Below are 27996 nucleotides of genomic sequence, written 5' to 3'. Positions count from 1 at the left end.
AGCATACCGCTGTGCGCGCTGCCTATTTAATCCGCTCTCCCAGCGATGTTAGTTCATTTCAGCGTTTGAATCCGAGTGAAGAAATGCCCGAGCAGCAGAAATCCGCTCCCAAGAAGGGCGCCAAGAAAGCTTTGCCCAAACCAGCGGGCAAGTCTGGCAAGAAACGCAGGAGGGTGAGGAAGGAGAGTTACTCCATCTATATCTACAAAGTGATGAAGCAGGTTCACCCCGATACCGGCATCTCCTCCAAGGCCATGAGCATCATGAACTCGTTCGTGAGCGATATTTTCGAGCGCATCGCGGGCGAGGCTTCCCGGCTGGCCCATTATAACAAGCGATCGACCATCAGCTCCCGGGAGATCCAGACTGCCGTGCGCCTGCTGCTGCCTGGGGAGCTGGCCAAGCACGCCGTGTCGGAAGGGACAAAGGCGGTGACCAAGTACACCAGCTCCAAGTGAAGAGTGCCCAGAAAACACAGCGGAAACCCAACGGCTCTTTTAAGAGCCACTCACAGATTCACTGAAAGAGTTAATACGTAATATTTAACATTAACCAGTGACCCAAAGCCATTGAATTGAAGTAAATATGGAAATTCCTTTCCTTTTTATATGAGCTAATTCAAGTTTTATTCATGTTCGGTATAACCCCGAGGTCTTTGTTTCTACTATACACACGGGAACATCACCTCCTCCTCTGCGTCTCTCTCCCGGTTATTAAAAATCGTATTTTTGAAGCGGATAATTGCTGTTTCTGACTTAATGGCGGTGGGGAATGTGGTTTATTAATTTCTGTCTCATTTTGGCAATTTAATTGAATCCCATTTCAGTGCCTGACGTGAACTTGTTCACGGTTATTTCACAGATATACAAGATATTCTGCCGATGCTGGAAATGCAGAACAGCACACAATGCGCTGGAGGCAGCTTCTATGGAATTGAATACTGTACTGTAATTCGTGTCGGAAGGGACAAAGGACGGTAACCAAGTACACCAGCTCCAAGTGAAGAGTGCTGATTAAACACACCGGAAACCCAACGGCTCTTTTAAGAGCCACGCACAGATTCACTAAATCAGTTAATACGTAATATTTAACATTAACCAGTGACCCAAAGGCATTGAATTGAAGTAAATCTGGTAATTTCTTCTCCATGAGCTAATTCAAATTGCATCCATATTAGTCGGTAAACCAGCTCAGTATACTGTAATCTCGAGGTGTTTGTTACATTCTTACCGCGCACGGAAATATCACTTTCCTCCACGGTGTCACTGTCCAGGTTATTACAAATTGTATCTACGTGAAGATTAGCTGTTTCTAGATAGAGACAGATAGATACATTATTGATCCCAAAGGAAGTTATAGTGTCACAGTAGCTTTCATTGCTGTGGGGAATGTAGTTTATTAATGACTGCCCCTTTTTGGCAATTTACTGAATCCATTTTAATGCCAGACCTGAACTAATTCACGGTTCTTTCACAGACACACAAAATACTTTGCAGAAATCCAGAGCAACACATAATCCTGGAGGAATTCATCGGGTCTATGGAAATGAATATTTTCATTTTATCTGTGCAATCATTTGTTAAAACTACAGGCTAAACTAGTCTCAGTCTGAGAGAGCGATCTGATGAATAGCGAACAGAAGCGATTTGTTTTGTTCTGAGCGCTTATCACTTGAAAGAGTTCGGCGAATTAACTTCCGAGACGCTGTTTCAATATTAACTACTCCTATATTAAATGTGTCGGACTTCAGTAATGGGGTGAATGAGGAGACCAAATGGAAACAGATTTGAAATAATTCCTTTTAGATTATGCTTGAACATTTTTTGGCGGGCTTTTTGAAATTTCAGTTTTTTTCGGAAATTAGCGGTTGGTTTCCGCTCTTCAGTTGTTGCTGTTTCTTGGTTGGTGAATAAGACAGCTGCCTGATTGGATTATATCCAGTCAACATTGAGTTTAAGCGTTGAGCACCAATCATAAATGTCCGACTGCATTCCCCCCAAAGCTACAAATAGAGCGAGGACTGGACTATTTCGTCATTCTTGGTGAAATCAGTTGTTGAGTTTGTGAGATGACTGGACGAGGAAAAACCGGTGGCAAAGCTCGGTCCAAGGCCAAATCTCGCTCGTCCCGGGCCGGACTGCAGTTCCCGGTGGGCCGTGTTCACAGGCTCCTGAGAAAGGGTAACTATGCTGAGCGTGTGGGTGCCGGAGCCCCGGTCTATCTGGCCGCTGTGCTCGAGTATCTGACAGCTGAAATCCTCGAGTTGGCCGGCAACGCAGCCCGGGACAACAAGAAAACCCGCATCATCCCCAGACACCTTCAGCTGGCCGTCCGCAACGACGAGGAGCTCAACAAGCTGCTGGGAGGGGTGACCATCGCTCAGGGCGGGGTGCTGCCCAATATCCAGGCCGTGCTGTTGCCCAAGAAAACGGGCAGCGCCAGCAAGTGAAGCGACAGATTCTGAACCCGGTGACCCAAAGGCTCTTTTAAGAGCCACTCACAGTGTCTGTGAAAGGGCTGTCTATAGTTCCCGTGAGCGCGGGGGACGGGGCTCAAATTCAGATTTGATTATTGTTGCAGGGTTCATTCATGTTCCTTGCTGTTGCGAAGCTCAAAGGGTGAACAGTCGGGATGCAGTCCGCAATGATGGAGCTAGGCCTCCACTGATTATTGAAATTGAACGGCCGCGTCGTTTACAGGAGTTCAGCGCTGCAATCGGCTTCATATCCGTTCATCGCCCGTACCAGAAGAAGTATGAGGGTAAGATTTAGCATCATCCGTACGAGATAGCGGCGTGGGTGATTGCCAGTCCCACTGCTGTCAGGCCCCGGAGAGGGGGTTGGGGCCAACTTTAATCTTACTAATTTACTTTGAATTGTAGCTGACCCTTGGCACACGTTATCTGCGCCGCCCATGATGCTGATTAAGATTACAGAAGTCACCATCTGTAATAAAGAAACTGTAGACAAAGACAAAGTTTTCTGCTGTAGATTTACGAGAATCTCCTCATTTCAGAATTCAGAGTGAAAAGCGCCGTCAGGGTTTAGACAAATATTTTAAATAAAGCAAACAGTACAGCCTTTGCACAAACTAGAGTAAATCGGCAAATGCTAGAAATCCGAGCAGCACTCACAAAATGCTGGAGGAACTCAAACGTCAACTGTCAACTCTTTTCCATAGATGCTGCCTGGCCACCTGTTCCTCCAGCGTTTCGTGTGCGCTACTTCCTCGGGCAGAGCTTCAGAACTGGGTGTTTCCCTGGCCGGAGCACTGTGTCACTAGCAGGGGCCTCGCATTTCCCGTTTTGTTTTAATTTGCTTCTGAGCTCTGCGCAATACACTTCTATTGAATAACTGTGTTGTTCTGCGAATGGGGCATCGGTTAGGTGGTGCGGGAGACAATGGCCTGGTGCTCCTTGGTGGGGTCCTGTTCGAGGAGTAAGAGGAGGATGAAGGGTTTTGGCGCGAAGCATCGACTGTTTACTCTTTATCAAAGATCTGCCTGGCCTGCTGAGTTCCTCCAGCATTTTGTGTGTGTCGTTCTTTCAAACTCCACTTTAAATATACCCAGGCAACATACATCAAAGTTGCTGGTGAACGCAGCAGGCCAGGCAGCATCTCTAGGAAGAAGTACAGTCGACGTTTCGGCAGAGACCCTTCATCAGGACTAAAAATGACTTGGCCTCCACTGCCATTTGGGGCATGATTCATCACGCATTGGCTGAAGAAGTTCCTCCTCACTCTGTTGTAAAGGGATATCCTTCCGTTCAGAGACTGTGCCCTGTGGACCTTGGCTCTCCCACTGTTGAAAACATAAGACCAATACGATATAGGAGGAGAGTCAGGCCATTTTGCCGATCCAGTCTCCTCTGCCATTTCATCATGGCTGATCCAATTTTCCTCTCAGCCCCAGTCTCCTACCTTCTCTCTGTATCCCTTCAATCAAGAATCTACCTCCCTCAATCAAAAATCTATCCCCCTCTGCCTTAAATATATAGATTCACCACTCTCTGGCTAAAGAAATTCCTCCTCATCTCCATTGTAAAAGGACACCCCTCTATTCTGAGGCTGTGTCCTCTAGACTTAGGCTCCCCCACCAGAGGAAACATCCTCTCCACATCCACTCTTATCAAGGCCTTTCACCATTCAATAGGTTTCAATGAGGTCACCCCCCATTCTTCTGAATTCCAGTGAATATAGACTCAGAGCCAACAAATATTCTTCATGTGACATACTGTTCAATCCTGGAATCATTTTTGTGAAACCCTTTGAACTCCCTCCAGTTTCAGCACACCCTTTCTAAAATAAGGGGCCCAAAACTGCTCACAATTCTCCAAGTGAGGCCTGACCACCGTTTTATAAAGCCTCAACGTTACATCCTTGCTTTTATATTCTGGTCCTTTTCAAATGAATGCTAGTATCACATTTGCCTTCTGACACACCACAGACTCAAACTGCAAGTTAACTTTTACGGAATCCAGGACAAGGACTCCCAAATCCCGTTGCACTTTAGTTTATTTGTACTTAGAAAATACTCAACCCACTTCATTTCCTACAAGAGAAAATATGCAGGTGTTCGAGACATTGATTGTACTCTTTTCCTAGATGTTGCCTGGCCTACTGAGTTCCCGCAGCATTTTGTGTGTGACGCAGCCCTTTGATTTCCTTGACTAAAACGCATGACCATACATGTCCCAACACTGCACTTATTTGCCCATTTCAACCTATCTAAGTCCTTCTGTAGCCTCTGTACTTCCTCAAAACAACCTGCCCTCCACCTATCTTCATATTGTCTGCAAACTTTGCACTAAAGGCATCAATTCCATTATCCAAATCATTGACATATAATGTAAAAAGAAACTGTCCCAACACAGACCCCTGTGGAACATCACTAGTCACCAGCAGCCAGCCAGACAAGGCTCCTTTTATCCCCATGCTTTCCCTTTTGGCATTCAGCCACTGCTTTATCCATGCATGAATCTTCCCTGTAATACCATGGGCTCGTAGCTTGTTAAGCAGCCTCATGTGTGGCACCTTGTCAAAGGCCTTCTGAAAATCCAAGCACACAACATCAATCGATTCTCCTTTGTCTATTCTGCTTGTTATTTCTTCAAAGAATCCCAACAGATTTGTCAGACAAGACTTTCCCTTCAGGAAACCATGCCAGCTACAACCTATTTTATCATGTTCTGCCAAGCACCCTGAAACCTCATCCTTAATAATCAACCCCAACATCTTCCCACCACTGAGGTCAGACTAATTGGATGATAGCTTCCTTCCTTCTTGAAGAGGGGAGAGACATTTGAAATTTTCCAGTCTGCTGGAATCATTCCAGAATCTAGTGATTCTTGAAAGATCACTACTAATGCCTCCACAATCTTCTGACACCTGGAACTTTCACCATACTGCTAGTGTCTTCCACAGTGAAGACTGATGCAAAATACTTAGCTCTGTCTAAAGTGGTTCAACACCTCCTGACCCTGTGTCAGTTCTTTTTAATGATTTGATATTTTTTTTGCCAACAGAGCAACACTGACCCCTCTGCCTTCTTGCCTGTCCTTGGACATTAAGCTCTCAGTTACAATCTTCTTTCTGTCATGATTCAGTGAGGCCTACAACATACCTGCCAATCTGTAACTGTGCTACAGGTTCATCTACCTTATTCCCTATTATGCACACATTCAAATATAACACCTTCAGTACTGTATTCACCCTTTTTGATTTTGTCTGCGTTTTACTTTGCAACTCATCCTGTTGACTGTAATTTTGCCCTGTCATCATCTCACTATATATTGCCTCTGCTTGTAAACCAGCTACCTCAGCTTCAGCACTGTCACTCCAGTTCCCAACCCCGCCAAATTAGTTTAAACCCTCCTAAACAATTCTAGCCAACTTGCCCAAAAGGATATTGAATTCTCTCAGGTTCAGGTGTAACCTGTCCCTTTTGTACAAATTATACCTTCCCCCAAAGAGAACAGTGATCCATAAATCTGAACCCCTGATCCCTGCCCAGTTCCTCAGTCACGCATTTACCTGCCAAATCATCCTATTCTTACCCTCACTGGCACGTGGCACAGGCAGCAATCCAGAGATTACTACCCTGGAGGTCCTGTTTCTCATTTTCCTACCTACTCCCTAAAATCTCTCTTCAGGACCCCCTCACCATGTCTATCTATATCACTGGTGCCAATATGTACCAAGACTTCGGGTTTTCACCTTCACCCTTGAGAATGCCATGGACCCGATCCAAGGCAAATCAGATCTCCTGAAACTCCCAATGAAATATAGCTGTTGTCTTACTTCCTTTATAGCTGCATCAATATGTTGGGACCAGGTAAGATCCTTAGGGATCTTGATGTCCAGGAACTTGAAATTTCTCACTCTCTCCACTTCTGACCCCTCTATGAGGATTGATTCATGTTCCCTTGTCCTACCTTTCTGAAGTCCCCGATCAGCTCTTCACTTTTACTGACGTTGAGTGCAAGGTTGTTGCTGTCACACCACTTGAGTAACTTATGCATCTGGCTTCTGTACACCTGCTCATCTCCATCAAAGATTCTGCCAGCAATGGCTGTATCATCAGCAAACACTGACATGCTCAAGGAACATCCTCTACGTGTCTACTCTATCCAAGCCTTACAATATTTAATAGTTTTCAATGAGATCCGCACCTCCCTCCCATTCTTGTAAATTCCAGTTATTGAAGGCCCAGAACCATCAAATGCTCCTCATATATTAACCCTTTCATTCTTGTAAATGTCCTCTGGACCCTCCAATGCCAGCCCATCCTTTAGGGTAATGGGAGACAAAACTGTTCAAACTCCCATAAACTCTTCTACTGTTTATGGGAGTCAAAACTTCAAATGCAGTCTGACCAATGCCTGATAAGACCTCAGCATTACATCCTTGCTTTTATATTCTCGTCCTCTTGAAATGAACTACCACAATGCACTTGCCTTTGATGCTCTCATCTAAATCAGTGGTATATAATGTGAAAAGAAGTGGTCCCAACACCGGCCTATGGAGAACATCACTGGTCACCTGTCAGCCAACCAGAATATGGTAATTTACAAGGGAAAGCAGGAATAATTTCTCTTTAATTAGAGAATATTGTTGACTTTGAGTTAAACATCATGCTTGTTCAAGCTGTCGGGAAGGATTTGGTGGGGTGTGGTGGTGGAAACTGGAGTGATAGAACCATGGTATGCAAGTTGATGCAGTGTGTAGTGAGTCTGAGGAAGGACAGGCAGATGATAGGATAAAATTGCAGTCAGTGGGATGAGTTGAAGTGTAACATGGGGGCAAAATTGAAAAGGGTGATGAATACGGTCTGAAGGTTTTATATTTGAATGCGCATTGCACATGGAATAAGGTAGATGGTCTTGTAGCACAGTTAAAAATTGGCAGGTATGATGTTGTGGGCATTCTGAGTCGCGGCTGAAATAAGATCACAGCTGGGAGCTTAACATCCAAGGATACACCTTGTACCAAAAGGACAAGTAGGTAGGTCAAGGGAGTGGGCTGGCTCTGTTGGTAAAAAAAAATAAATCAAATCCTTGGAAAGAGGTGACATAGGATTGAAAGAGGAACTCAGCAGGCCAGGCAGCATCCATGGAAAAGAGTACAGTCAACGTTTCGGGCCAAAACCCTTCCTGCAAAATATCGACTGTACTCTTTTCCATAGATGTGGCCTGGCCTCTTGAGTCCCTCCAGCAGTTTTTGTATGTTGCTTGGATTTCCAGCATTTGCAGATTTTCTCTTGTTTGTGATTTGAATCCTTGTGGGTAGATTTAAGAAACTTCAAGAATAAAAAGACTCTGATGGAAGTTATATACAGGCCTCCAAACAGTAGCCAGGATCTATAAATTACAATGAGAGATAGAAAGGGGATGTGAAAAGGGCAATATTATGATGGTCATGGGGATTACAATATGCAGGTAGATTGGATAAATCAGGTTGGTGCTAGACTCCAAGAGGGAGAACTTTTAGAATGTCTACAAGATGGCCTTTTAGAATAGTTAAGCCCATAGGGGAAAGGCAATTCGGGATTGGGTTTTGTATAATGAGCTTAAGGTAAGGGAATCTCAGGAGGCAGTGATCATAATATGATAGATTTCACGTGAAGTTTGAGAGAGAGAAGATAAAATTATTTGTGTCAGAGTACATGAGATGGGATGTTACGTTGAAGCTGTATAAGATGTTGGTTAGACGTAATTTGGAATGTTGTGTGCAGCTTTGGTCACCTACCTACAGGAAAGATGTAAACAAGGTTGAAAGAATACAGAGAAAGTTTACAAGGATGCTGCTGAGTTTGGATGACCTGAGTTAGATGGAAAGATTAAATAGATTAGGACTTTATTCCTTAGAACATAGAAAATTGAGAGGAGATTTGATAGAGAGATACAAGATTATAAGGGGTATAGATAAGGGTAAATGCAATCAGGCTTTTTTCCCACTACAACTAGAGGTCATGAGTTAAGGGTGAAAGGTGAAAAGTTAAAGGGGAACATGAGGGGAAACTACTTCACTCAGAGGGTCATGAACTGCCAGCACAAGTGGTGCATGTGAACTCGATTTCAGCGTTTAAGAGAAATTTGGAGATTAGCGCCTTCACACCTCATACTCCTGGGGCGGGGGCTGGTCATTCAATCGGCATCCCACTTCCCTGCGAATTATGTGAATGATTCTAATGCAGAGAAAGGTATGAGGTGTGGCCATACGTATCAGTTTGCGTGAGTAAGTGAGTGTGTTGTACTTTTAAGAGACTGTGTGAATGTATTGGGCACCACCCAGTTGTTGTTTTTTGTTTTCTGATAAGTGTGTTTTGTCCCTGTAGAAATTAACTACTTGCTTTAAGTTTTGCAGTTCCATGCAGAGTTTTAAAGAAGAGAAGTACAAGCCAGTGTTTTTATTTCTTGTGCTTCTAATCTGTTACTTTGTTTCTTGTGTTTCCAATTTGTTACTTATTTGTTCCTTGTGTTTTTAGTCTGTTACGTTGTTCCGTGCTTTTGGTAAGTTACTTGTTTCCCATGCAATCGGTTTGAGGGATAACTCACATTTTGCACTGATATCGATCCCTTTTGATGACAGGGATGATGACCGCTGGGAAAAACACCTAGCTTCTCGCATTTTGGCATTGTTTTGGGGGAAGCTGGGAGGGAGTAGTGTAGACCAGCCAATCTTGACCCATATTATGGTAATAGCCTTAAGGGACTTGAGCCTTATAGCCCTGGTGGAGTAAGTGTTTTCAAGGCTAGTATTTCCCTATGTATCATTTATTTAATTGCTAGGTGCTGATTTCCCCTATCAGACAGAATGTTGGTGAGGGTGGTATGATAAACACTGATAAAGTACAAGGTGGATGGCAAGTGTGAGCAGGTACAGTATCCTGGGGCGGCTGTGTCTATGTTTTATTGTGTTTTGGAGGTGGACACTTGTTGGACACTGAATGGCACTTACTGGATATGCAGTTCCTAGGCCTACCCGTGGCTTCCCACGGGACGGTACAGTTGAGACTGTATTTGGTGCTGTACGTATATCGCCCCAGTGCCCTGGAGGAGCACCTTACCCATGCCGGCTGTCACAGTGAGAGGGCTATTACAGAGGAAGGAAGGGTTGGAATGATAGGCTTTCCCAGCATGGTCAGGCCAGACTGTTCCGGGAACTGATGTCGATGGCTGAGACCACCTTAAATGATCAAAATACTTGTTCACAGTCAGTGCTTTCTGTCTCACTCACCAAACCCGTGAACCTGCTTCCACGTTACAGCAGGTCATACTTTGACCTGTGAATCTTCTCTTCCCAGAGCACTGGGGAGCTTCACCCCTCTCTGTTGAGCTGTTAGGCCAGGGGCAGAGATATCATTTTTACTGAGAAGTCTCATGCCCGGTTTACAGAAGTTTATTCACTGATGGAGAATTTTAAATATTTGTCAATATGGAGCGGAGAGCGAGGTTATAAATCTGGCAGAGGTGAAGGATGTTAGGAATGGTGAAGTTGGAGCGCCGTGGGAGGGTAGTGGGACAGGTGGGAGAGAAGGGGTGCAGACATACCCAGCTTTGAAACACCAGGCAAAGTCAATTGATTTATTTATCATTACAGAATGTGTCTTTGGTGCCTCCCGCTCTCCCCTCTCCCTACCGTGACTCCCCTCTCCCTGTCCCCTTCCCACTCTCATTCCACAACAAAAACCAATATCTGAACCAGGTTTATCATCACTCACATATGTTGTGAAATTTGCAAAATTTCTATAAGTTACAATAAGAAACATTTCTAAAATACAGTGCAAAATGAAAGCATTGCAAAAGAAAAATTTGGATCCTCCTGTGAAGGAGGTGTGTAAAAAATCTCATAGGTCAGTACATTAATTTTCAGAAAATGGAGAGATATCCATTCTGCCCTCCCTCCCCCACTTCCACATCCCAGATACCCCTCTCCCTGCCCCCTTCCTAATTCTCACTCCACAACAGAGAATCAGTTCGAGCTTCCTATTTCCCCACCAGCTCTTTCCTCAGCTGTTCCCCGTTCACCACCCCACACCGACTACATCCCTCCCCCACACTCTCCAACCCAACACAGGGTTCTCTCCCCTGTAATGTCAAGTGTGCCTCAGCCTCCACAGGCACTGCTTGCATCACCAAATCCCTCCAGTGGGACACGAGAGATGTGGATGCCAAAATCTGGAGCAACACACAGACTCTGTAATCTTTCTCTGACTGGCAGGTGTGTAGGAGCTGTATGGGGTTACAGTCACATCCTTCCCCTTCTCTGTAACCTCCTCTGGCCACTACACTCCCTCTTGTCTCCACATCTCCATCTTCCCCTACACCTGATCCTGTCTCTATAACCCCCCCACTGCTCTCCAGATCCTACACACCTCTCTCTGTGAGTCCCTGCAGCATCTACATACCTCCTTATTTCTGCAACCCTCACTCCTTGCTGTATCTGTAACGCCCTCCATGGCCCACACCCCTCCCTGGCTCTGTAACCCACTCTGCCTCTGTACTCCTCCCTATGATCTGTAATGCACCCTACCCCCTGCAGCCCTCCCAGTCTCTGTAATCCCCCCCCCTCCACTTTTGGCCCCTATATTCCCACACGGTTCAGTCATCATAGGAAATTGGACTGGATTTGACCCATTCGGCCAATCGAACCTGATCCACCATTCGATCATAGCTGATTTACTTTCCCTCCACAGCTATCTGTGGCAATGATTTCCACAGACTCAGCACTCCAACTAAAGAAAGTCCTCCTCATGTCTGTTCTAAAAGGACATCCCTCTATTCAGAGGCTGTGCCCTCTGGTCCTAGATTCCCCCACCATAGGAAACATCCTCTACATGTCTACTCACCAAGCAAAGTTGAAGTGCTATTCCATCCCAGTGGATGAAGATGAGATTATTTCACCAAGCACAGATGATGTGTTCTTTTCAACCACTGATTCACAAGCCACAGCGATTTGCTCTGGAGAGAGGCATCATACTCCAGGTCAGACGAGAGATAACCCAGGTCAGGTTTCAGACCACAGTATCCAGGTAGATCCTTCGCATGATGGCGGTGGTGTGGAGGTAGAGAAGAAGAGGAAGGTCAAGTGGCCAGCCATGGCAGATGAGAAGGCTCGGCGTGTACTTGATGAGGATATCAGTATGATGTTGGAGAACACTCTCAGGGGAACATCAAAGAGAAAGTTGGAAGTGATGGGTGATATGATTTACGATGTTGGAAAGTACAGGTTTGGTTTGGTTGAGTTGAAGAAAACAAAGCCTACACAACAACCAAGCAGGCGCCAGAAGGAGATTAGTAGGTTGAGGAGAGAGATTAGATCATTGAGACAGAGGTGGAAGGTAGCAAGTGAGGATGACAAACCAAGGCTTGCTGATCTCTGAGAGCATTTTTGAATAAAGTTAGCATCATTCCGTCGTGCAGAGTCACAACTTAAAAAGAGAAAGAAGAGAGAGAAGGCAAGAAAGTCATTCTTTGAGAACCCTCACGGGTTCACAAAGAAACTGTTTGAACAAAGTAAGAGCGGGCAGCTTAACATCTCTCAACAAGAACCTGAGGATCACCTGGCAAGCACTTACTCTAACGAACAGCGGGAGGCTCCTTTGCTTGACATTTCGGGGCTTGTGAAGCCTATCAAGCCAGGAGTGAAGTTCGATCTGTCAGAACCCAAACCAGCAGAAATTGAACAGTTCATCAGAAAGGCAAGGTCAGCCTCAGTGCCAGGGCCTAATGGAGTGTGTATAAGGTGTTCAAGAAGTGTGAACAGCTGAGGAAATACTTGTGGAGATTGTTAATGGTGGTGTGGAGACAAAGTGTTGTTCCTTTGTCATGAAGTGAGGCTGAAGGTGTATGTATCCCGTAGGAAGAGAATTCTTCTACGTTGAATCAGTTCCGACCAATTTCACTCCTGAATGTAGAGGGGAAGATTATGTTTGGCATTCTGGCAGAAAGAATATCTTCATTTGTGATAGAGAATGGATTAATACATACATCTGTGCAGAAGGCAGGAGTACCAGGCTTCTCGGGATGCCTTGAACATTCTAGTATGATATGTGTTACATGCTCAAGGAGATCTATTTTTTTTGTGAGAATGCTGTAATGGTCTTTTGGAGGTCACCTGATGTGATTTTCCCGCCGATGTGAGGTCACGTGATGACATGTGCCCCCGTGACTATATAAGGGTCGACTTAGGTGACACAGGGGGATTTTGAGTTTGTAGATTTCCAGGTAGAACGTGTTGTGCCTCCGTTTCTGTTGCGTGTTTGTTTTTGTGATGCAGGTTCATTTTTAAAACGGAAGGCGTGTTCTCTTACAAGATTTGTATTATTGAACTGGGAATTTGTGGCTGGAAGTGCCAATTTACTCAATTTCGACAGTTTTGAAGGGAGAGTGAAGAATTTATCGAAGTGAAGGATCGAGAGAAGTCAGCATCGTTTGGGCAGTTTAATAAAGGATCGACCTTATTGAGTCTTCGTTGAAGAGAAGCTGCATTGAGATAACTCTTGCAAAAGGGCAATAAGTTCATGCAAAAAGGCTCTTTCTCTAAAAAGAATTTAAGGTCAGTCGATTTAAACTGTTTATTTTCGGCATCGGGAATCCTGTGGACAGAACCAGCAGTAAAGGTGCGTCGGTGAAGAAATTGTTCTCCAGCGAAGTCTCTCCCAATTGAATGTGTAAAACTGTTGGACTTTCGAAGTTATCGCTTTACGAACTATATCTGACTGTATCGCTTTAAGAACTGGTTCTGCATTTAACTCTTTAAGAACCAGAGCCGAGTGGAGTTGATGAATGGCTGCGTACCTGTTAACCTCCGGTTAAAGTTTTCCTTTGTTTTTTTTCCCTTATCTCTTATACATGTTTAAAAATGTTCAGTTGTTTTTATAACACCTGTCACAGTTAATATTCATTGTTGCCGGTTACGTAACATATGGCATACCATCCAGGAGTCAAAAAGGTTGAGAAGAAATCTGACTGTAGTTTGGCTTGACCTGGCAAATGCGTATGGTTCTGTTCCCCATGCCCTGATTGAGTTTGCGATGGAATTCCTATGGATTCCTGCTAAGGTGAGGAACTTTGTTATGCAGTACTACAATGATTTCCGGATGAGGTTTTCCACTCAGCAGTTTACAACTAGGTGGCAGAGCTTGGATGTTGGAATCCCAATGGGATGTGCAATTTCACCCATCCTTTTTGTGTTAGCCATGGAGGTCATTGTGAGGGCTGCAGAATCAGTGGGACCAGGTGTCGCACTTGATGGTGGAGAGGAGTTGCCACCAATCCGAGCGGTCATGGATGATCTTACCCTTTTGGGTCCCAGCACGGAGGCAGTGGAAAATGTACTATCTAGACTCGAGGAGCTAATGGATTGGGGAAGAATGAAGTTCAAGACCAAGAAGTCAAGGAGCCTTGTTCTTAGGAGAGGAAAGCTGGTTGACTTTCATTTCACCCTTTGTGGAGAGGAGATTCCATCCATTCAGGACCAACCAGTTAAGAGCCTCGGGTGATGGTACACAGAGACACCAAGCGGGTTCAAGAGACAAGGGAATAGATCAGCAGAGGTCTGATGTCTGTTGACAAGTGTGGCTTGCCTGGCAAGTTGAAGTTGTAGTGCTTGCAGTACGGACTGATGCCACGGATAATGTGGTCACTAACTGTCTATGAAGTGGCAATGTCCCATGTGAGGCAATGGAACGGAAGATCAACAAGTATGTGAGGAAGCAGCTTGGAGTACCGAGCAGCCTCACCAACATTGCAATCCACAGTAGTCAGACAAAGCTTACCATCTCAGAGCAATCCCTTGTTGAGGAGGTCAAGGTAGCCAAGATAAGATCATTCTTGATGCTTCGAGACTCAAAAGACCCTTTCATCAAGAACACCCAGCTGGATGTGAGATCAGGCAGGAAGTGGTCAGCCCATGTAGCAGTTGATGAGGCAGAGTCTAGATTGAAGCACAAGAAGATGGTTGGGGCTATCCAGCTAGGCCACCAGGGACTTGGATGGACAACCCACAGGTGGTGGTCAGCTTCTACAGGTAAGGTGCGCCATGAGCTTGTAACACAAGAAATATGGGAGGTAGAAGAGGAGAAGAGGTTAACTAAAACAGCTGGCCTGGCCAAACAAGGGGCTTGGACCCAGTGGGAAAGTGTTGAACAACGACATCTATCTTGGAATGTTCTGTGGCAGATGGAACCGCTCCGCATTTCTTTTCTATGCAGAGCAGCGTACGATCTGCTCCCAACACCTGCCCACCTCAGCACCTGGTATGAAGGTAAGACAGACAGGTGTGCTGCTTGTGGTGAGAAGGGAACACTTCAACATATCTTGAGTGCATGCAGAGTCAATCTTTCCAGCGGCATGTACACTTGGAGACATAACGATGTTCTCAAAGTTGTAACAGAAGCGGTTGAGCAGAGAGTACTGCAGCACAAATTATCTCATGTCCCATGCTGCACAGAGCATCGCATATCATTTGTGAAAGAAGGCTCCGAGTCAAGGGTGTACAGCACAGACTCACAATCAAGCATACTATCTTCAACTGACCTGGACGGGAAAGGCAGTTTCCCGGAGCAAATAGCTTTCACAACATTGCGTCCAGATATAATCGTATGGTCTGACACCAGTAGAGAAGTGGTTATTGGTGAACTCACGGTCCCCTGGGAAGACAACATCGATGAAGCCCTTGAGCGCAAGTTAACCAAGTATGCATAATTAAGATCAGAGTGCAGAGACAGAGGGTGGAAGGTCTCATGCTATGCATTCGAAGTAGGCTGCCGTGGATTTATTACGTTCACTCTCCAGAAGTGGCTGCGTGACCTTGGCTTCCCTAGAAGAGAGATCAAGTCAACCAGCAGGGCTGTAGCTGAGGCAGCAGAGACAGGATCGGCATGGGTGTGGACCAAGTATGTCCAGAGGGGCAGATAGTCAGACAATGTATACATCTTTTGCAAACTCTTCAGTAGTTGCATAGACACCTGAAGAGCAGACTACCTGTTGGACGGAAGTGACCAACAACTCCGATAGAGGCAGATGCCAAGTTTTTAAGCTCACCAGTGGGAGGTGGTACTTTAGCACTGCTGGCCCACCACCTCGAGGGAGTCTTGATCATAAGCGGGCCGAAACTCCTGAAGACAGGTGGCAGATCAACTGATGATCCCACTGGTGATAGCACAGGACAGTTAACATCTTAGTCCACGTGTATTTTGTAACTTTACTCCTTTCAGTGTTCAATAGATTTCAATGGGATCCCCCAACTCCATTCATCGAAACTGCAGCAAGTACAGGCACAGAGCCATCAAACACTCCTTGTACATTAACCCTTTCATTCTTGTAAACATCTTCTGGACCTTCTCCAATGCCAGAACATCGTTTGGGGTTATGGGGCCCAAAACTGCCCAGAATACTCTAAATGTGGTCTAATAGATGCCTTATAAAGTCTCAGCATTTCATCCTTGTTTTCATATTCTAGTCCTCTCAAAATGAATACTAACATTGCATTTGCCTTCCTCACCACTGACTCAATTTTACTGTAATACCATGGGCTCATATCTTCTTCAGCAGCCTTACATGTGGCACCTTGTCAAAAGCCTTCTGAAAATCCAAATAAACATCCACTGACTTTTCTTAAGGAAACCTTCAGCATACATGAGGTTTAGGAAGCAAGGATCAGATGGGTCTATTGAGGAATATAGGGAAGCAAGAAAGGAGCTTAAGAAGGGGCTGAGAAGAGCAAGAAGGGGGCATGAGAAGGCCTTGACAAGTAGGGTAAAGGAAAACCCCAAGGCATTCTTCAATTATGTGAAGAAAAAAAGGATGACAGGAGTGAAGGTAGGACCGATTAGAGATAAACGTGAGAAGATGTGCCTGGAGGCTGTGGAAGTGAGTGAGGTCCTCAATGAATACTTCTCTTTGGTATTCACCAATGAGAGGGAACTTGATGATGGTGAGGACAATATGAGTGAGGTTGATGTTCTGGAGCATGCCGATATTAAGGGAGAGGAGGTGTTGGAGTTGTTAAAATACATTAGGACAGATAAGTCCCCGGGGCCTGACAGAATATTCCCCAGGCTGCTCCACAAGGTGAGAGAAGAGATTGCTGAGCCTCTGGCTAGGATCTTTATGTCCTCGTTGTCCACGGGAATGGTACCGGAGGATTGAAGGGAGGCGAATGTTGTTCCCTTATGCAAAAAAGGTAGTAGGGATAGTCCGGGTAATTATAGACCAGTGAGCCTTACGTCTGTGGTGGGAAAGCTGTTGGAAAAGATTCTTAGAGATAGGATCTATAGGCATTTAGAGAATCATGGTCTGATCAGGGACAGTCAGCATGGCTTTGTGAAGGGCAGATCGTGTCTAACAAGCCTGATAGAGTTCTTTGAGGAGGTGACCAGGCATATAGATGAGGGTAGTGCAGTGGATGTGATGTATATGGATTTTAGTAAGGCATTTGACAAGGTTCCACACAGTAGGCTTATTCAGAAAGTTAGAAGGCATGGGATCCAGGGAAATTTGGCCAGGTGGATTCAGAATTGGCTTGCCTGCAGAAGGCAGAGGGTTGTGGTGGAGGGAGTACATTCAGATTGGAGGATTGTGACTAGTGGTGTCCCACAAGGATCTGTTTTGGGACCTCTACTTTTCATGATTTTTATTAACGACCTGGATGTGTGGGTAGAAGGGTGGGTTGGCAAGTTTGCAGACGACACAAAGGTTGGTGGTGTTGTAGATAGTGTAGAGGATTGTCAAAGATTGCAGAGAGACATGGACAAACTCCAAGGCAGAGTACAAAGTAAATGGCAGGATACTTGGTAGTGTGGAGGAGCAGAGGGATCTGGGGGTACATGTCTACAGATCCCTGAAAGTTGCCTCACAGGTAGATAGGGTAGTTAAGAAAGCTTATGGGGTGTTAGCTTTCATAAGTCGAGGGATAGAGTTTAAGGGTCGTGATGTAATGATGCAGCTCTATAAAACTCTGGTTAGGCCACACTTGGAGTATTGTGTCCAGTTCTGGTCACCTCACTATAGGAAGGATGTGGAAGCATTGGAAAGGGTACAGAGGAGATTTACCAGGATGCTGCCTGGTTTAGAAAGTATGCATTATGATCAGAGATTAAGGGAGCTAGGGCTTTACTCTTTGGAGAGAAGGAGGATGAGAGGAGACATGATAGAGGTGTACAAGATAATAAGAGGAATAGATAGAGTGGATAGCCAGCGCCTCTTCCCCAGGGCACCACTGCTCAATACAAGAGGACATGGCTTTAAGGTAAGGGGTGGGAAGTTCAAGGGGGATATTAGAGGAAGGTTTTTTACTCAGAGAGTGGTTGGTGCATGGAATGCACTGCCTGAGTCAGTGGTGGAGGCAGATACACTCGTGAAGTTTAAGAGACTACTAGACAGGTATATGGAGGAATCTAAGGTGGGGGCTTATATGGGAGGCAGGGTTTGAGGGTCGGCACAACATTGTGGGCCGAAGGGCCTGTACTGTGCTGTACTATTCTATGTTCTATTTTATCAAGTACCTTCAAATACCCTGAAACCTCATCCTTAATGATGGACAAAACGTCTTACCAACCACTGAGGTCAGACTAACTGGCCTATAACTTCCCATCTTTAGCCCCCTCTTTCTTCAAGAGTGGAGTGACATTTGCAATTTTGTAGCCCTCCAGAACCATTCCAGAATCTAGTGTTTCTTGAAAGATTATTACTAATGCCTCCATGATCTCTTCAGCCACCTGTTGTTGGCTTTCACAGTGAAGGATAATATAAATTATTGTTTGTCTGCCATTTACTTGTTCCCCATTACTACCTCTGCTCCAATCTACGGTCTGCTCCAGCTACTCCACCTGTCACTGGCCCTGTCACCCCGTCTAGTCCCTCCTCCCCTCCCTATTGCTGTACCACTACAACACATACACCCCTCCCAATTGCTGTAACCCCCTCCAGCCATTACATCCCTCCCTGTTGCTGTAATCCCTACAGCACCTACACCTTTCCTGATTGCTGTAACCCCCCAGCCCCTAGACTCCTCCCAATTGCTGTAATCCCCCTCCAGCTCCTACAACCTTCCCTATTTCTGTAACCCCCTTCAGTCCCTACACCCCTCCCTGTCTCTAACTCCTGTAGCCTGTACACCCTACTGCTCTCTAACCTTCTGCAACCCCCTCACCCCTCCCTGTCTGAGAAGGATTACAGAATCTGTGTGTTGCTCCAGATTCCAGCATCCACGTCTCTCGAACCACTGGAAGGACTCAGTGATGTGAGCGGTGTCTCCGGGGGCAGAGGGACACTTGATGTTACAGGGTTGAGAACCCTGCGTTGGGACAGACAGTGTAGGGGAGGGAGGTAGTCAGTGTGAGGAGGTGAGGGGGGAACAGCTGAGGAAAGGGCCGGTGGGGCGACTGGAGGATCGAACCGAGTCTCTGGAGTGGAGTGAAAATGGGAAGGGGGCAGGGAGTGGGGAATCTGGGATGTGAATGTGGGGAAGGGAGGGGGGAGAGGGACATCCCTCCATTCTCTGCACGTTCATGTACCGATCTGAGACTTTTAAACACCTCCATCGTATTTGCCTCCAAGGCCCAGCAGCACATTCCAGGCTCCCTCCACCCTCTGTGTGAAAAGAATTAGTCAAGTTCCAACGTCCACATGCGGCTCCTGTAACTCTTATGTTCCTGACCATCTCTGGGCTCTGGTGAGAGGTCTGGAATATAACTGTCCTGTGTCGATGTTACTTCAGTGACATGCGAGATCTGGATCCAGACGTGCAGCAGGATTCCTCTCGGTACAGAGTCCGGCTCGTGGTGACATTGAGTGCAGGGTCTGTTCCTGAGAGGGAGGGAAAGGGGTGAGTGGGGTACAGGAAATTAGTGGCCTGGTATTTCTGTGCACATGAAGTCACCTCCTCCCACTGTGTCTGCACAGTGTTACATGTGTCCGTCTCTACAGGATACAGAGACAGGAACTGTGCACTATGCTGCCAATGTAGGTCTGACCCAGGGAAATGGAGAAGGGAACTGTGTACTGTGCTCCCAATGTGTGTGTGAGAGTGACATGGAAACGGAGACTTGATCTATGCACTGTGCTCCTGGTGTGGGCCTGACCCAGGGAAATGGAGATTAGATCCAGACACTCAGTTTTCAGAAGGAAGGATCTGGGGATTATCTGACTTTGCCTCTTAATTCCACAATGGAGGATAAGAACTATTGTTGAATGTATTACTGCACAATTAGACAACCATGCAGTAAAGGCAGGCTGTTTTTCACTGTCCACCTGTTGAAGGAGAGTGGTTGAAATTTCCAGCATCAGACTGTGCTGAATCAATTGAAAATTGAACTCCAGTGGGCTCTTGGGAATAACATCATGCCAAGCTTAAAATATCCCAATATTGCCCTGTAGACAAGAATGTTCAATACCTTGCATATCTAACATTCTAAGTTATCAACTGGAAGATCTTTGCTGGCCTTCTCTGTAGCAGGAATTGCCTGGTATTTGACTGTATCAATGCAGAACTCAGGAAATGATGTAGCAAAGGCAGTCTCATCAGGTTAATCAGTCAAGGGGTGAGGGATCCCGTAAGGAGAGGAACTAATTCTTTGGATGAGTGAAGGGGATGTGTTATAGTTGGAGGGACCGTCGGAATCATGGAGTGTGGAGGCTGAGTCAAGGGGGAGAGGAATGGACTGAGTAGACGGTTTGAATGGCCTTTTCCTGCTCTTACCTCTGTCGGTGATTTGTGTTGGTGGAGAACTCACCAAAAGGCAACTTGCAAAGGCACGACTTGTTTCTCCGGTGTTTGAAAGGCTGATGTCTGGGTCCTTGAACTGATGTTGCTGCCTCTTCTGATGCTTTCTACAGCAGCATAAGAATAGAGAGAATTCACTCCATGCCTGACGCAGTGAGTGTGTGATGGGACGGTGTAGAGAGACCTTTACTAACTGATTCTACTTACTGACATCCTGGGTCCCGGTCCCCTTGTACCCCTGCATCAATGCCACCTCTGTAATATCAGCCCTCCCCTCCACTGATGCCACCCCACTATCTAACCAATCACTCTGTGATATTCAGTTGCCTTCCTTACACCCCCACCCCCGTAATGTACATGAGCCCATTTACCCCGACCAGGTGCCAGTAATGCTCCTGTACTGTAGAAATGGTTTGTATGTTCAGATAAAGAGCCGTTAACGGTAATGTTACCATTTAGATTCAATTCAAAGATTCAAAAAACTTTATTGTCATTCTAACCATACATCAGCTCTGCAGGGCAGAATGAGACAGCATTTCCCAGGAGCAGTGTAATCATAACATAACAAATGCAACACTAAATAATAAACATAACAATAAATAGTAAAACACAACAGCCACATGTCAGTTAAAATCAGTTATAAGTGTCCAGTGCAAGTTAAAAGTGTCCAAAGCAGAGTCAGGTAGAGCAGCTATTTAGCAGTCTGACTGCCTGTGGGAGGAAGCTGTTTAGTAGCCTTGTGGTTTTAGCTTTGATGCTCCTGTAATGTTTGCCTGATGGCAGAAGGACAAACAGTTCACGGAGAGGGTGTGAGGGGTCTTTAATGATGTACCGTGTCTTCTGGAGGCATCGACTCTGAAAGAGGTCTTGGACAGAAAGTAGGGAGACCCCAATAACCTTCTCTGCTCCCCTAACCACCCTCTGCAAGGCTTTTTTGTCGACAGCACTGCAGCTGGAGTACCAGGTTGTGATGCAAAAGGTCAGCACCCTCTCAACCACGCCTCTGTAGAATGTAGTTAAGATGTTAGTGGGGAGTGATGCTTGTTTAAGCTTCCTCAGAAAGTGCAATCTCTGCTGGGCCCGTCTCACAATCCCAGTGGTGTTCCTGGACCAGGTGAGATTGTCCGAAATCTGCACCCCAAGGAACTTGATGTTTTCCACTCTCTCCACTGTGGAGCCGCTGATGCTGAGGGGTGTGTGCTCAGGCTGAGACCGTCTGAAATCGACGATCATCTCCTTGGTTTTGGTGACATTAAGCATCAAGTTGTTATCCCTGCACCAGCTCTCTATGTGTTTGACCTCCTCCCTGTACATAGTTTCATAATTTTTGCTGATGAGCCCCACGACTGTGGTATTGTCTGCAAATTTAATGATCAGGTTCTCCTTGAATCTGGCTGCACAGTCATGTGTTAGCAGTGTAAACAGCAATGGGCTAAGCACACAGTCTTGTGGAGATCCAGTGCTCAGTGTGATGGAGTCGGAGATGTTCCTGCCAACACGGACTGACTATGGTCTCTCTGTCAAGAAATCCAGAATCCAGTGACACATGGCAGTGCTAAGGCCAAGCAGCGACAGTTTCTCCACTAGTCTCTGTGGGATGATGGTATTGAACGCTGAACTGAAATCAATGTACAGGATTCTGGCATAAGTGTCTTTGTTGTCCAAGTGAGAGAGAACTGTGTGCGGTGTGGTGGATATTTACCCTCCATCGTCTCTATTTGCTGCTGCACCATTGACATCAGACACGGACACGTCAAGTCACACTGCTTCGCAGGACTCCACCAGCTGTCTTGTGCTCTGACCTTGTCTTTTACTGTTAACTCTCAACATCTGTGCTGTTCTCCAAGAACACGCTGGGCTGAGCTCTCATTCACTTCTTTTCTCTGGGTGGCCCACTCTTCCTTGCTGCTCCCTCTCTACTCTCTGATCCTCTCTCTCTTCTCTCTCTACTCACTCGCTTGTTTTCACATCTTTATTCTCACATTTTCTCACCTCCTCCTCTCTCTCTTGTAGCCCCGTTGCTTTCTCCTGTTGATCTCTCATTCCCTCGCTGTTTTCTCTTCACTCTCTCTATCTCTCTCACTCTCACTCTCTCTCTCGGTGCATCACTATCCGTCCCACTCACACACCACTTGCTACCTCACTTCGGCCATGTACTGAAGAAGTGAATTCTGTAAACTGACTGACTGCTTGGACTCGTTACTGAATTCTACAGAGGGTGAACCCCACTTCCTGACCACTGTCACCTCTCCCTCACTCACTGGGACTAATCTGCTTCACAATTCTCTGTTGAGCTTGAACCAAGCTTGTTCCTTCCACGTCTGCTGGTCTCACCAACTCTCACCAAACACTCATCTCACTGTTGTCATGGTTTCCATTCTGATACCATGTGACATCACTGCCACTGAAATTGTTCTAGTTCCAGAATTTGGAAAACCACCCATCACCATGGTAACAGTGACCAGGGAGCAAGTGGGTAAAGTCAGGTCAGGTTCAGAGGAGGAGATCTCAAGTCTCCATCTGGTCTGCCCTATATATGACACCGGATCTAACGGTTCTTAACCACTCTCTGAAATGTCCCAGCAGGTCACTCTGTTACACCGTTACACCAACAACCAAATGCGAACCTTGGAAAGTTGTTTGCAACTCACCTGCTATTTCTGCAGCTACAAGTTCAACTTGAAGTTTACTGTCATGTGTAGATGTACCCAGGATATAAAGGAAACAAAAATGAGCTTCTTGCACCAATCGTGCAGTGCATGACAATCACAATAAACGTGAATCATATTAACATAAATTTTACATAACATATTTGACACAATAAACAAAATTAACTTAATGACATTAGTGCAAGTTGAAGGAGATGCCACCTGAGGGAGCATTAGAACATGGAACGGTACAGTGGGCATGGGCACTTCAGCCCTCAGTGCTGTGCTGACTAATATTGACTTCCTTGATCAATCTAATCAGTCCCTCCAACACAACCGCTAACCCAAGTTTTCCTCCATTCCTGTGCCTATCAAAGGGTTTATATGTCAATATTGTATCAGGCACTAGCACTATCTTCAGTAGTATGTTCCAGATACCTAGCTCTCTCTGTGTATATTTTCCCAAAACGATGTCCTCGGGGTATAGGCCATTGTGGGCCTGGGAAATGATCGATCGATCTATCTATCTATCTATCTATCTATCTATCTATCTATCTATCTATCTATCTATCTATCTATCTATCTATCTATCTATCTATCTATCTATCTATCTCCCTCTCTCTCCCCCCTCCTCTCCCCCTTCAAATCTCCTCTCATTTTAAGTTGCTCCAAAGAGAAAAGCCCAAGCTTGCTCATGAGACATGTTCACTAACCCAGGCAACACCCTGGTAAATCTCCTCTCCGCACCCTCTCTGAAGCTTCCACATCTTTCGTCTAATGAACTGACCATAAACAAACAAAATACTCTTAAGTGTGGTTTAAGCACAATTTTATAGAGCTGCAATATTACTGCACAGCTTTGGAACTCAGTCACATGACTATTGAAGGCTAACACACCATACACTTTCTTTACCACACCATAGGCCGGCTGGTAGCACAATGGCATCAGCGCCGGGCTCCGGAGCGAAGGCTCCCGAGTTCGAATCCAAGTTGGGCCACTCCCAGGCACGCACGCTTTCCATCCGTGCCGGGTTGAGCATCGTACTAGCCACTCGGCATCATTAAAAAAAAGGGTTGCATCAGGAACGTTTATATCATGACATGGTTAATCCGAAAGGAGACCAATCCTGACACCACGCACCAGAGAAGAATGGCTGACTGTCTGGTGCGACACGCTAAAAAAAATTTAATGAACCATACTATAAACTTTCATGGCAACTTTGAGGGATCGAAGGATCTACCCCAAGACTTCTATGTTCTACCACAAACTAAGAATTCTGTCATTAAGCTTGTACTCCGTCTTTATATTCGATCTTCCAGATTCAATCAGTTGACACTTTTCTGTAATATTCCCTTAACTTCCATATTCCTCCTAACACAGAATGCTAGAGGAACTCAACAGACCAGGCAGCATCAATGGAAAGCAGAACATTGAAATTTGAGAGGAAAAAAATAAAATCCAATGTGTTGGTATTTTAGTGGAATAAAGGAAATTACAATGGCATGAGAGGGGAACTGGCTGAAGTCGACAGGAAAGGGACATTTGCAGGAAGAGCAGCAGAGCAGCAATGGCTGGAGTTTCTGTGGAAAATGAGAGAAGTACAAGACAGATATATTCCAAATAAGAAAATTTCAAAGGGACGAAGAACACTACCGTGGCTGAGAAGTGAAGTCAGAGCTGAAGTAAAAGCAAAAGAGAGGGCATACGAGGAAGCCAGAGCTTGTGGGAAGATAGAGGATTGATGACTAATATCAAAAAATATTCTGAAAGCTTTTTTAAGTATATAAAGGGTAAAAGAGAGTAGAGGGTAGATATAGGACCAATACAAAATGACACTGGAGATATTGTAATGAGAGATGCAGAGATGGCAGAGGAACTGAATGTGTATTTTGCATCAGTCTTCACAGTAGAAGACGTCTGTAGTATACTGGACATTCAAGAGTGTCAGGGAAGTGAAGTATGTGCAGTGAAAATTACGACTGAGAAGGTGCTCAGGAAGCTTAATGGTCTGAGGGTGGATAAATCTCCTGGTCCTGATGGAATGCACCCTCGGGTTCTGAGGGAAGCAGCTACAGAGATTGCGGAGGCATTAACAATGATCTTTCAAGAATTGATAGATTCTAGCATTGCACAAGATGACTGGAAAATTGCAAATGTTACTCTGCTATTTAAGAAGGGTGGGAGGCAGCAGAAAGGAAACTATAGACCTGTTAGCCTGGCATCAGTGGTTGGGAAGTTGTTGGAATCGATTGTTAGGGATGAGATTACCGAGTACCTGGAGGCAGATGACAAGAGGCCAAAGCCAGCATGGTTTCCTGAAAGGAAAATCCTGCCTGACAAACCTACTGCAATTCTTTGAGGAAATTACAAGCAGGGTAGACAAAGGAGATGCAGTAGATGTGGTGTACTTGGATTTTCAGAAGGCCTTTGACAAGGTGCCACACATGAGGCTGCTTAGCAAGATAAGAGCCCATGGAATAATAGGGGAGTTACTAGCATGGGTGGAACGTTGGCTGATTGGCAGAAAACAGAGAGTGGGAATAAAGGGATCCTATTCTGGCTGGTTGGCGGTTACCAGTGGAGTTCCACAGGGGTTGGTGTTGGGACCTCTACTTTTTACGATGTATGTCACTGATTTGGACTATGGTATTAATGGATTTGTGGCTAAGTTTGCCAATGATAGAAAGTTAGGTGGAGGAGTGGGTAGTGTTGAGGAAACAGAGAGACTTGGATAGCTTAGAGGAATGGGCAAAGAAGTGGCAAATGAAATACAATGTTGGAAAGTGTATGGTCATGCACTTTGGTGGAAGAAATAAACGGGCAGACTATTATTTAGATGGAGAGAGAATTCAAAATGCAGAGATGCAAAGGGATTTGGGAGTCCTTATGCAGGATACCCTAAAGGTTAACCTCCAGGTTGAGTCCATTGTGAAGAAGGTGAATGCAATGTTGGCATTCATTTTTAGAAGTATAGAATACAAGAGCAGGGGTGTGATGTTGAGGCTTTATACAGCACTCGTGAGACCACACTTGTAGAGTATTGTGTGCAGTTTTGGGCTCCTTATTTTAGAAAGGATATACTGACTTGGGAGAGGGTTCAGAGAAGATTCACAAGAATGATTCCAGGAATGAAAGGGTTACCGTATGAGGAACGTCTGGCAGATCTTGGGCTGTAGTCCCTGGAGTTCAGGAGAATGAGGGGGGATCTCGTAGAAACATTCTGAATGTTAAAAAGCTTGAAATTTGGCAAAGCTATTTCCCATGGTAAGGGATTCTAGGGCAAGAGGGCACGACTTCTGAATTGAGGGATGCCCTTTTAGAACTGAGGTGCGGAGAAGTTACTTTAGTCAGAGGGTGGTAAATCTGTGGAATTTGTTGCCACGAGTGGCTGTGGAGGCCAAGTCATTGGGTGTATTTAAGGCAGAGATAGATAGGCTCTTGATTAGCCAGGGCATCAAAGGGTATGGGATGAAGGCAGGGGAGTGGGGATGACTGGAAGAATTGGATCAACCCATGATTGAATGGCAGAGCAGACTCGATGAGTCAAGTGGCCTACTTCTGCTCCTATATTTTATGGCCTTACAGTCTTACATACTTTCCCCAGTTCTCTGCTCCTGTTTTGGTCCATGGCTATGCGAAAGATCAGAAAGTTGTGATCACTGTCTCTGAAATACTCACACACTGAGAAATCTGTCACCCGTCCAGGATTATGACGTAGTTCTAGACCCAGTATGTCCTTTCCTCCAGTTGGCTTCTTCACATACTCTGTTAGAAATCCTTCATGAACTCATATAATGTGATTATTGAAGGCCAGTACACCATACAACTTCTTACCACACAATCAACTTCTGTGACAGCTTTGAAAGCTCTATGAACTTGGACTTGAAGTTCCCCATGTTCCTCCACTCTGTCAAGAATTCTGCCATTAAACTTGTACACTGCCTTCAAGCCCCGGAGTGGTAGGGGGGCAGTGTTTCTGACACCCAGCCCCAGAGGGGGATTAATCCACAAAAGTGTGCTTTCTGCCTCTGAGGGGAAATCGCTGTGCTTCCCCACTGCAAACATGGGTTTCACCCTCCAAGTCCTCTGATGGTTAATCTCAAACCCCTCCTCTCTCCGGCTCTCACCTTCCCTCTCTCGTCTAGTGGGCAGGAGTTGGTCTTCCCAGCAATGAGTTGCGTTTCAGTGATGGCTGAAGTCGGCTGGACTTCAGGGGAGATAGAGAGAGACTCAGCAACACTCCTCGCTCTATGGGTGTACCCCGAAATGTCGTCTTCTTCTTCTTCTTTGAGTTTTTACGGCAGTTGGCATCCACACTGTTGCATTGCTGCCATCTTCAGGATTTATTGTCCTTCATTGTCCATTCACTTTAAAGCCGTCTTTCCAGTCCCATCGCCCTTAAAAAAACTAAACAACCATTTCCTCCCCGATCACTCTCCCCACATTCCAATAAACCTTTAACACTGTTCTCTACCAGTCCTATTTTGCGTAATCGTTGTAACATTTGTTGCCTTTCCTGTGCAAATTTCCAGCATGAAATAAGGATATGCTCTACTGTTTCAGTTTCCTGACATAGATTGCAAAAACCTGTTGGATGCTTATTTATGATGGCCAGAGTGCCATTAAGGCTGCTGTGCCCAATTCTCAGTCTACTTATAATTACTTGCTCCTTCCACTTTACTCCCCTACTTCTTCCCATATCTGCTGTTCTGAATTGAATGTAAATGTCTTCCTTTTATTGCTCTATCCCAATGCTGCTGCCACTGTTGATTTATCCTTCTCCACATTATGCTCTTCCCCTCTGATTTTGATAGTTTAATATTGACCTCTACAGATCCTTTTTTAGTTATGTCCCTCTGCTCACCTCACCAACTGTTGCCGGGGACAGGAGCTCTGTGAAGTCACAGAGCAGGAGTCATCCCAAGTCGTTTCCCTTTGTGAGGTCACAGGGAGGGTGTGGCCTTAAGCTTTGCCCCTCCCCCTTAAAATGTGCGCTGACCCTGCCTTGACCCTTGCATCCTAACTCTGTCACCTTCAAGTGTTTCACAGTTTAGCCATTAATCCCAGTACAGGATGGGGCCGGTGGAAGGACTTCCTACAATTACTTTCACCAAGAAAT

The 27996-nt window shown here is 45.5% G+C and overlaps 2 protein-coding genes across 2 annotated transcripts in view; both read left to right on the top strand.

The window, feature by feature from the left end:
• Positions 1-57: 57 nt before the first annotated feature.
• On the top strand, positions 58-685 carry LOC134350062 (histone H2B 1/2-like). Its single transcript, XM_063054977.1, has one exon. It carries the CDS (start codon positions 84-86, stop codon positions 456-458), a length of 375 nt encoding a protein of 124 aa, XP_062911047.1. The 5' UTR covers positions 58-83; the 3' UTR covers positions 459-685.
• A 1370-nt stretch (positions 686-2055) lies between these two features.
• Positions 2056-27996, top strand: part of LOC134350985 (uncharacterized) — a 32904-nt gene continuing 6963 nt past the window's right edge. The window contains exons 1-2 of the mRNA XM_063056930.1: positions 2056-2441; positions 2611-2760. Of these exons, the coding sequence (XP_062913000.1) occupies positions 2069-2441; positions 2611-2760 (523 nt within the window). The 5' untranslated portion in view covers positions 2056-2068. The remainder of the gene's footprint in view (positions 2442-2610; positions 2761-27996) is intronic.

The sequence above is a fragment of the Mobula hypostoma genome, chromosome 8, assembly GCF_963921235.1.
Source record: "Mobula hypostoma chromosome 8, sMobHyp1.1, whole genome shotgun sequence".
NCBI classification, from domain to species: domain Eukaryota; kingdom Metazoa; phylum Chordata; class Chondrichthyes; order Myliobatiformes; family Myliobatidae; genus Mobula; species Mobula hypostoma.
Note: the sequence above shows the minus strand (reverse complement) of the source record. Positions and strands in the feature narration are given on the sequence as shown.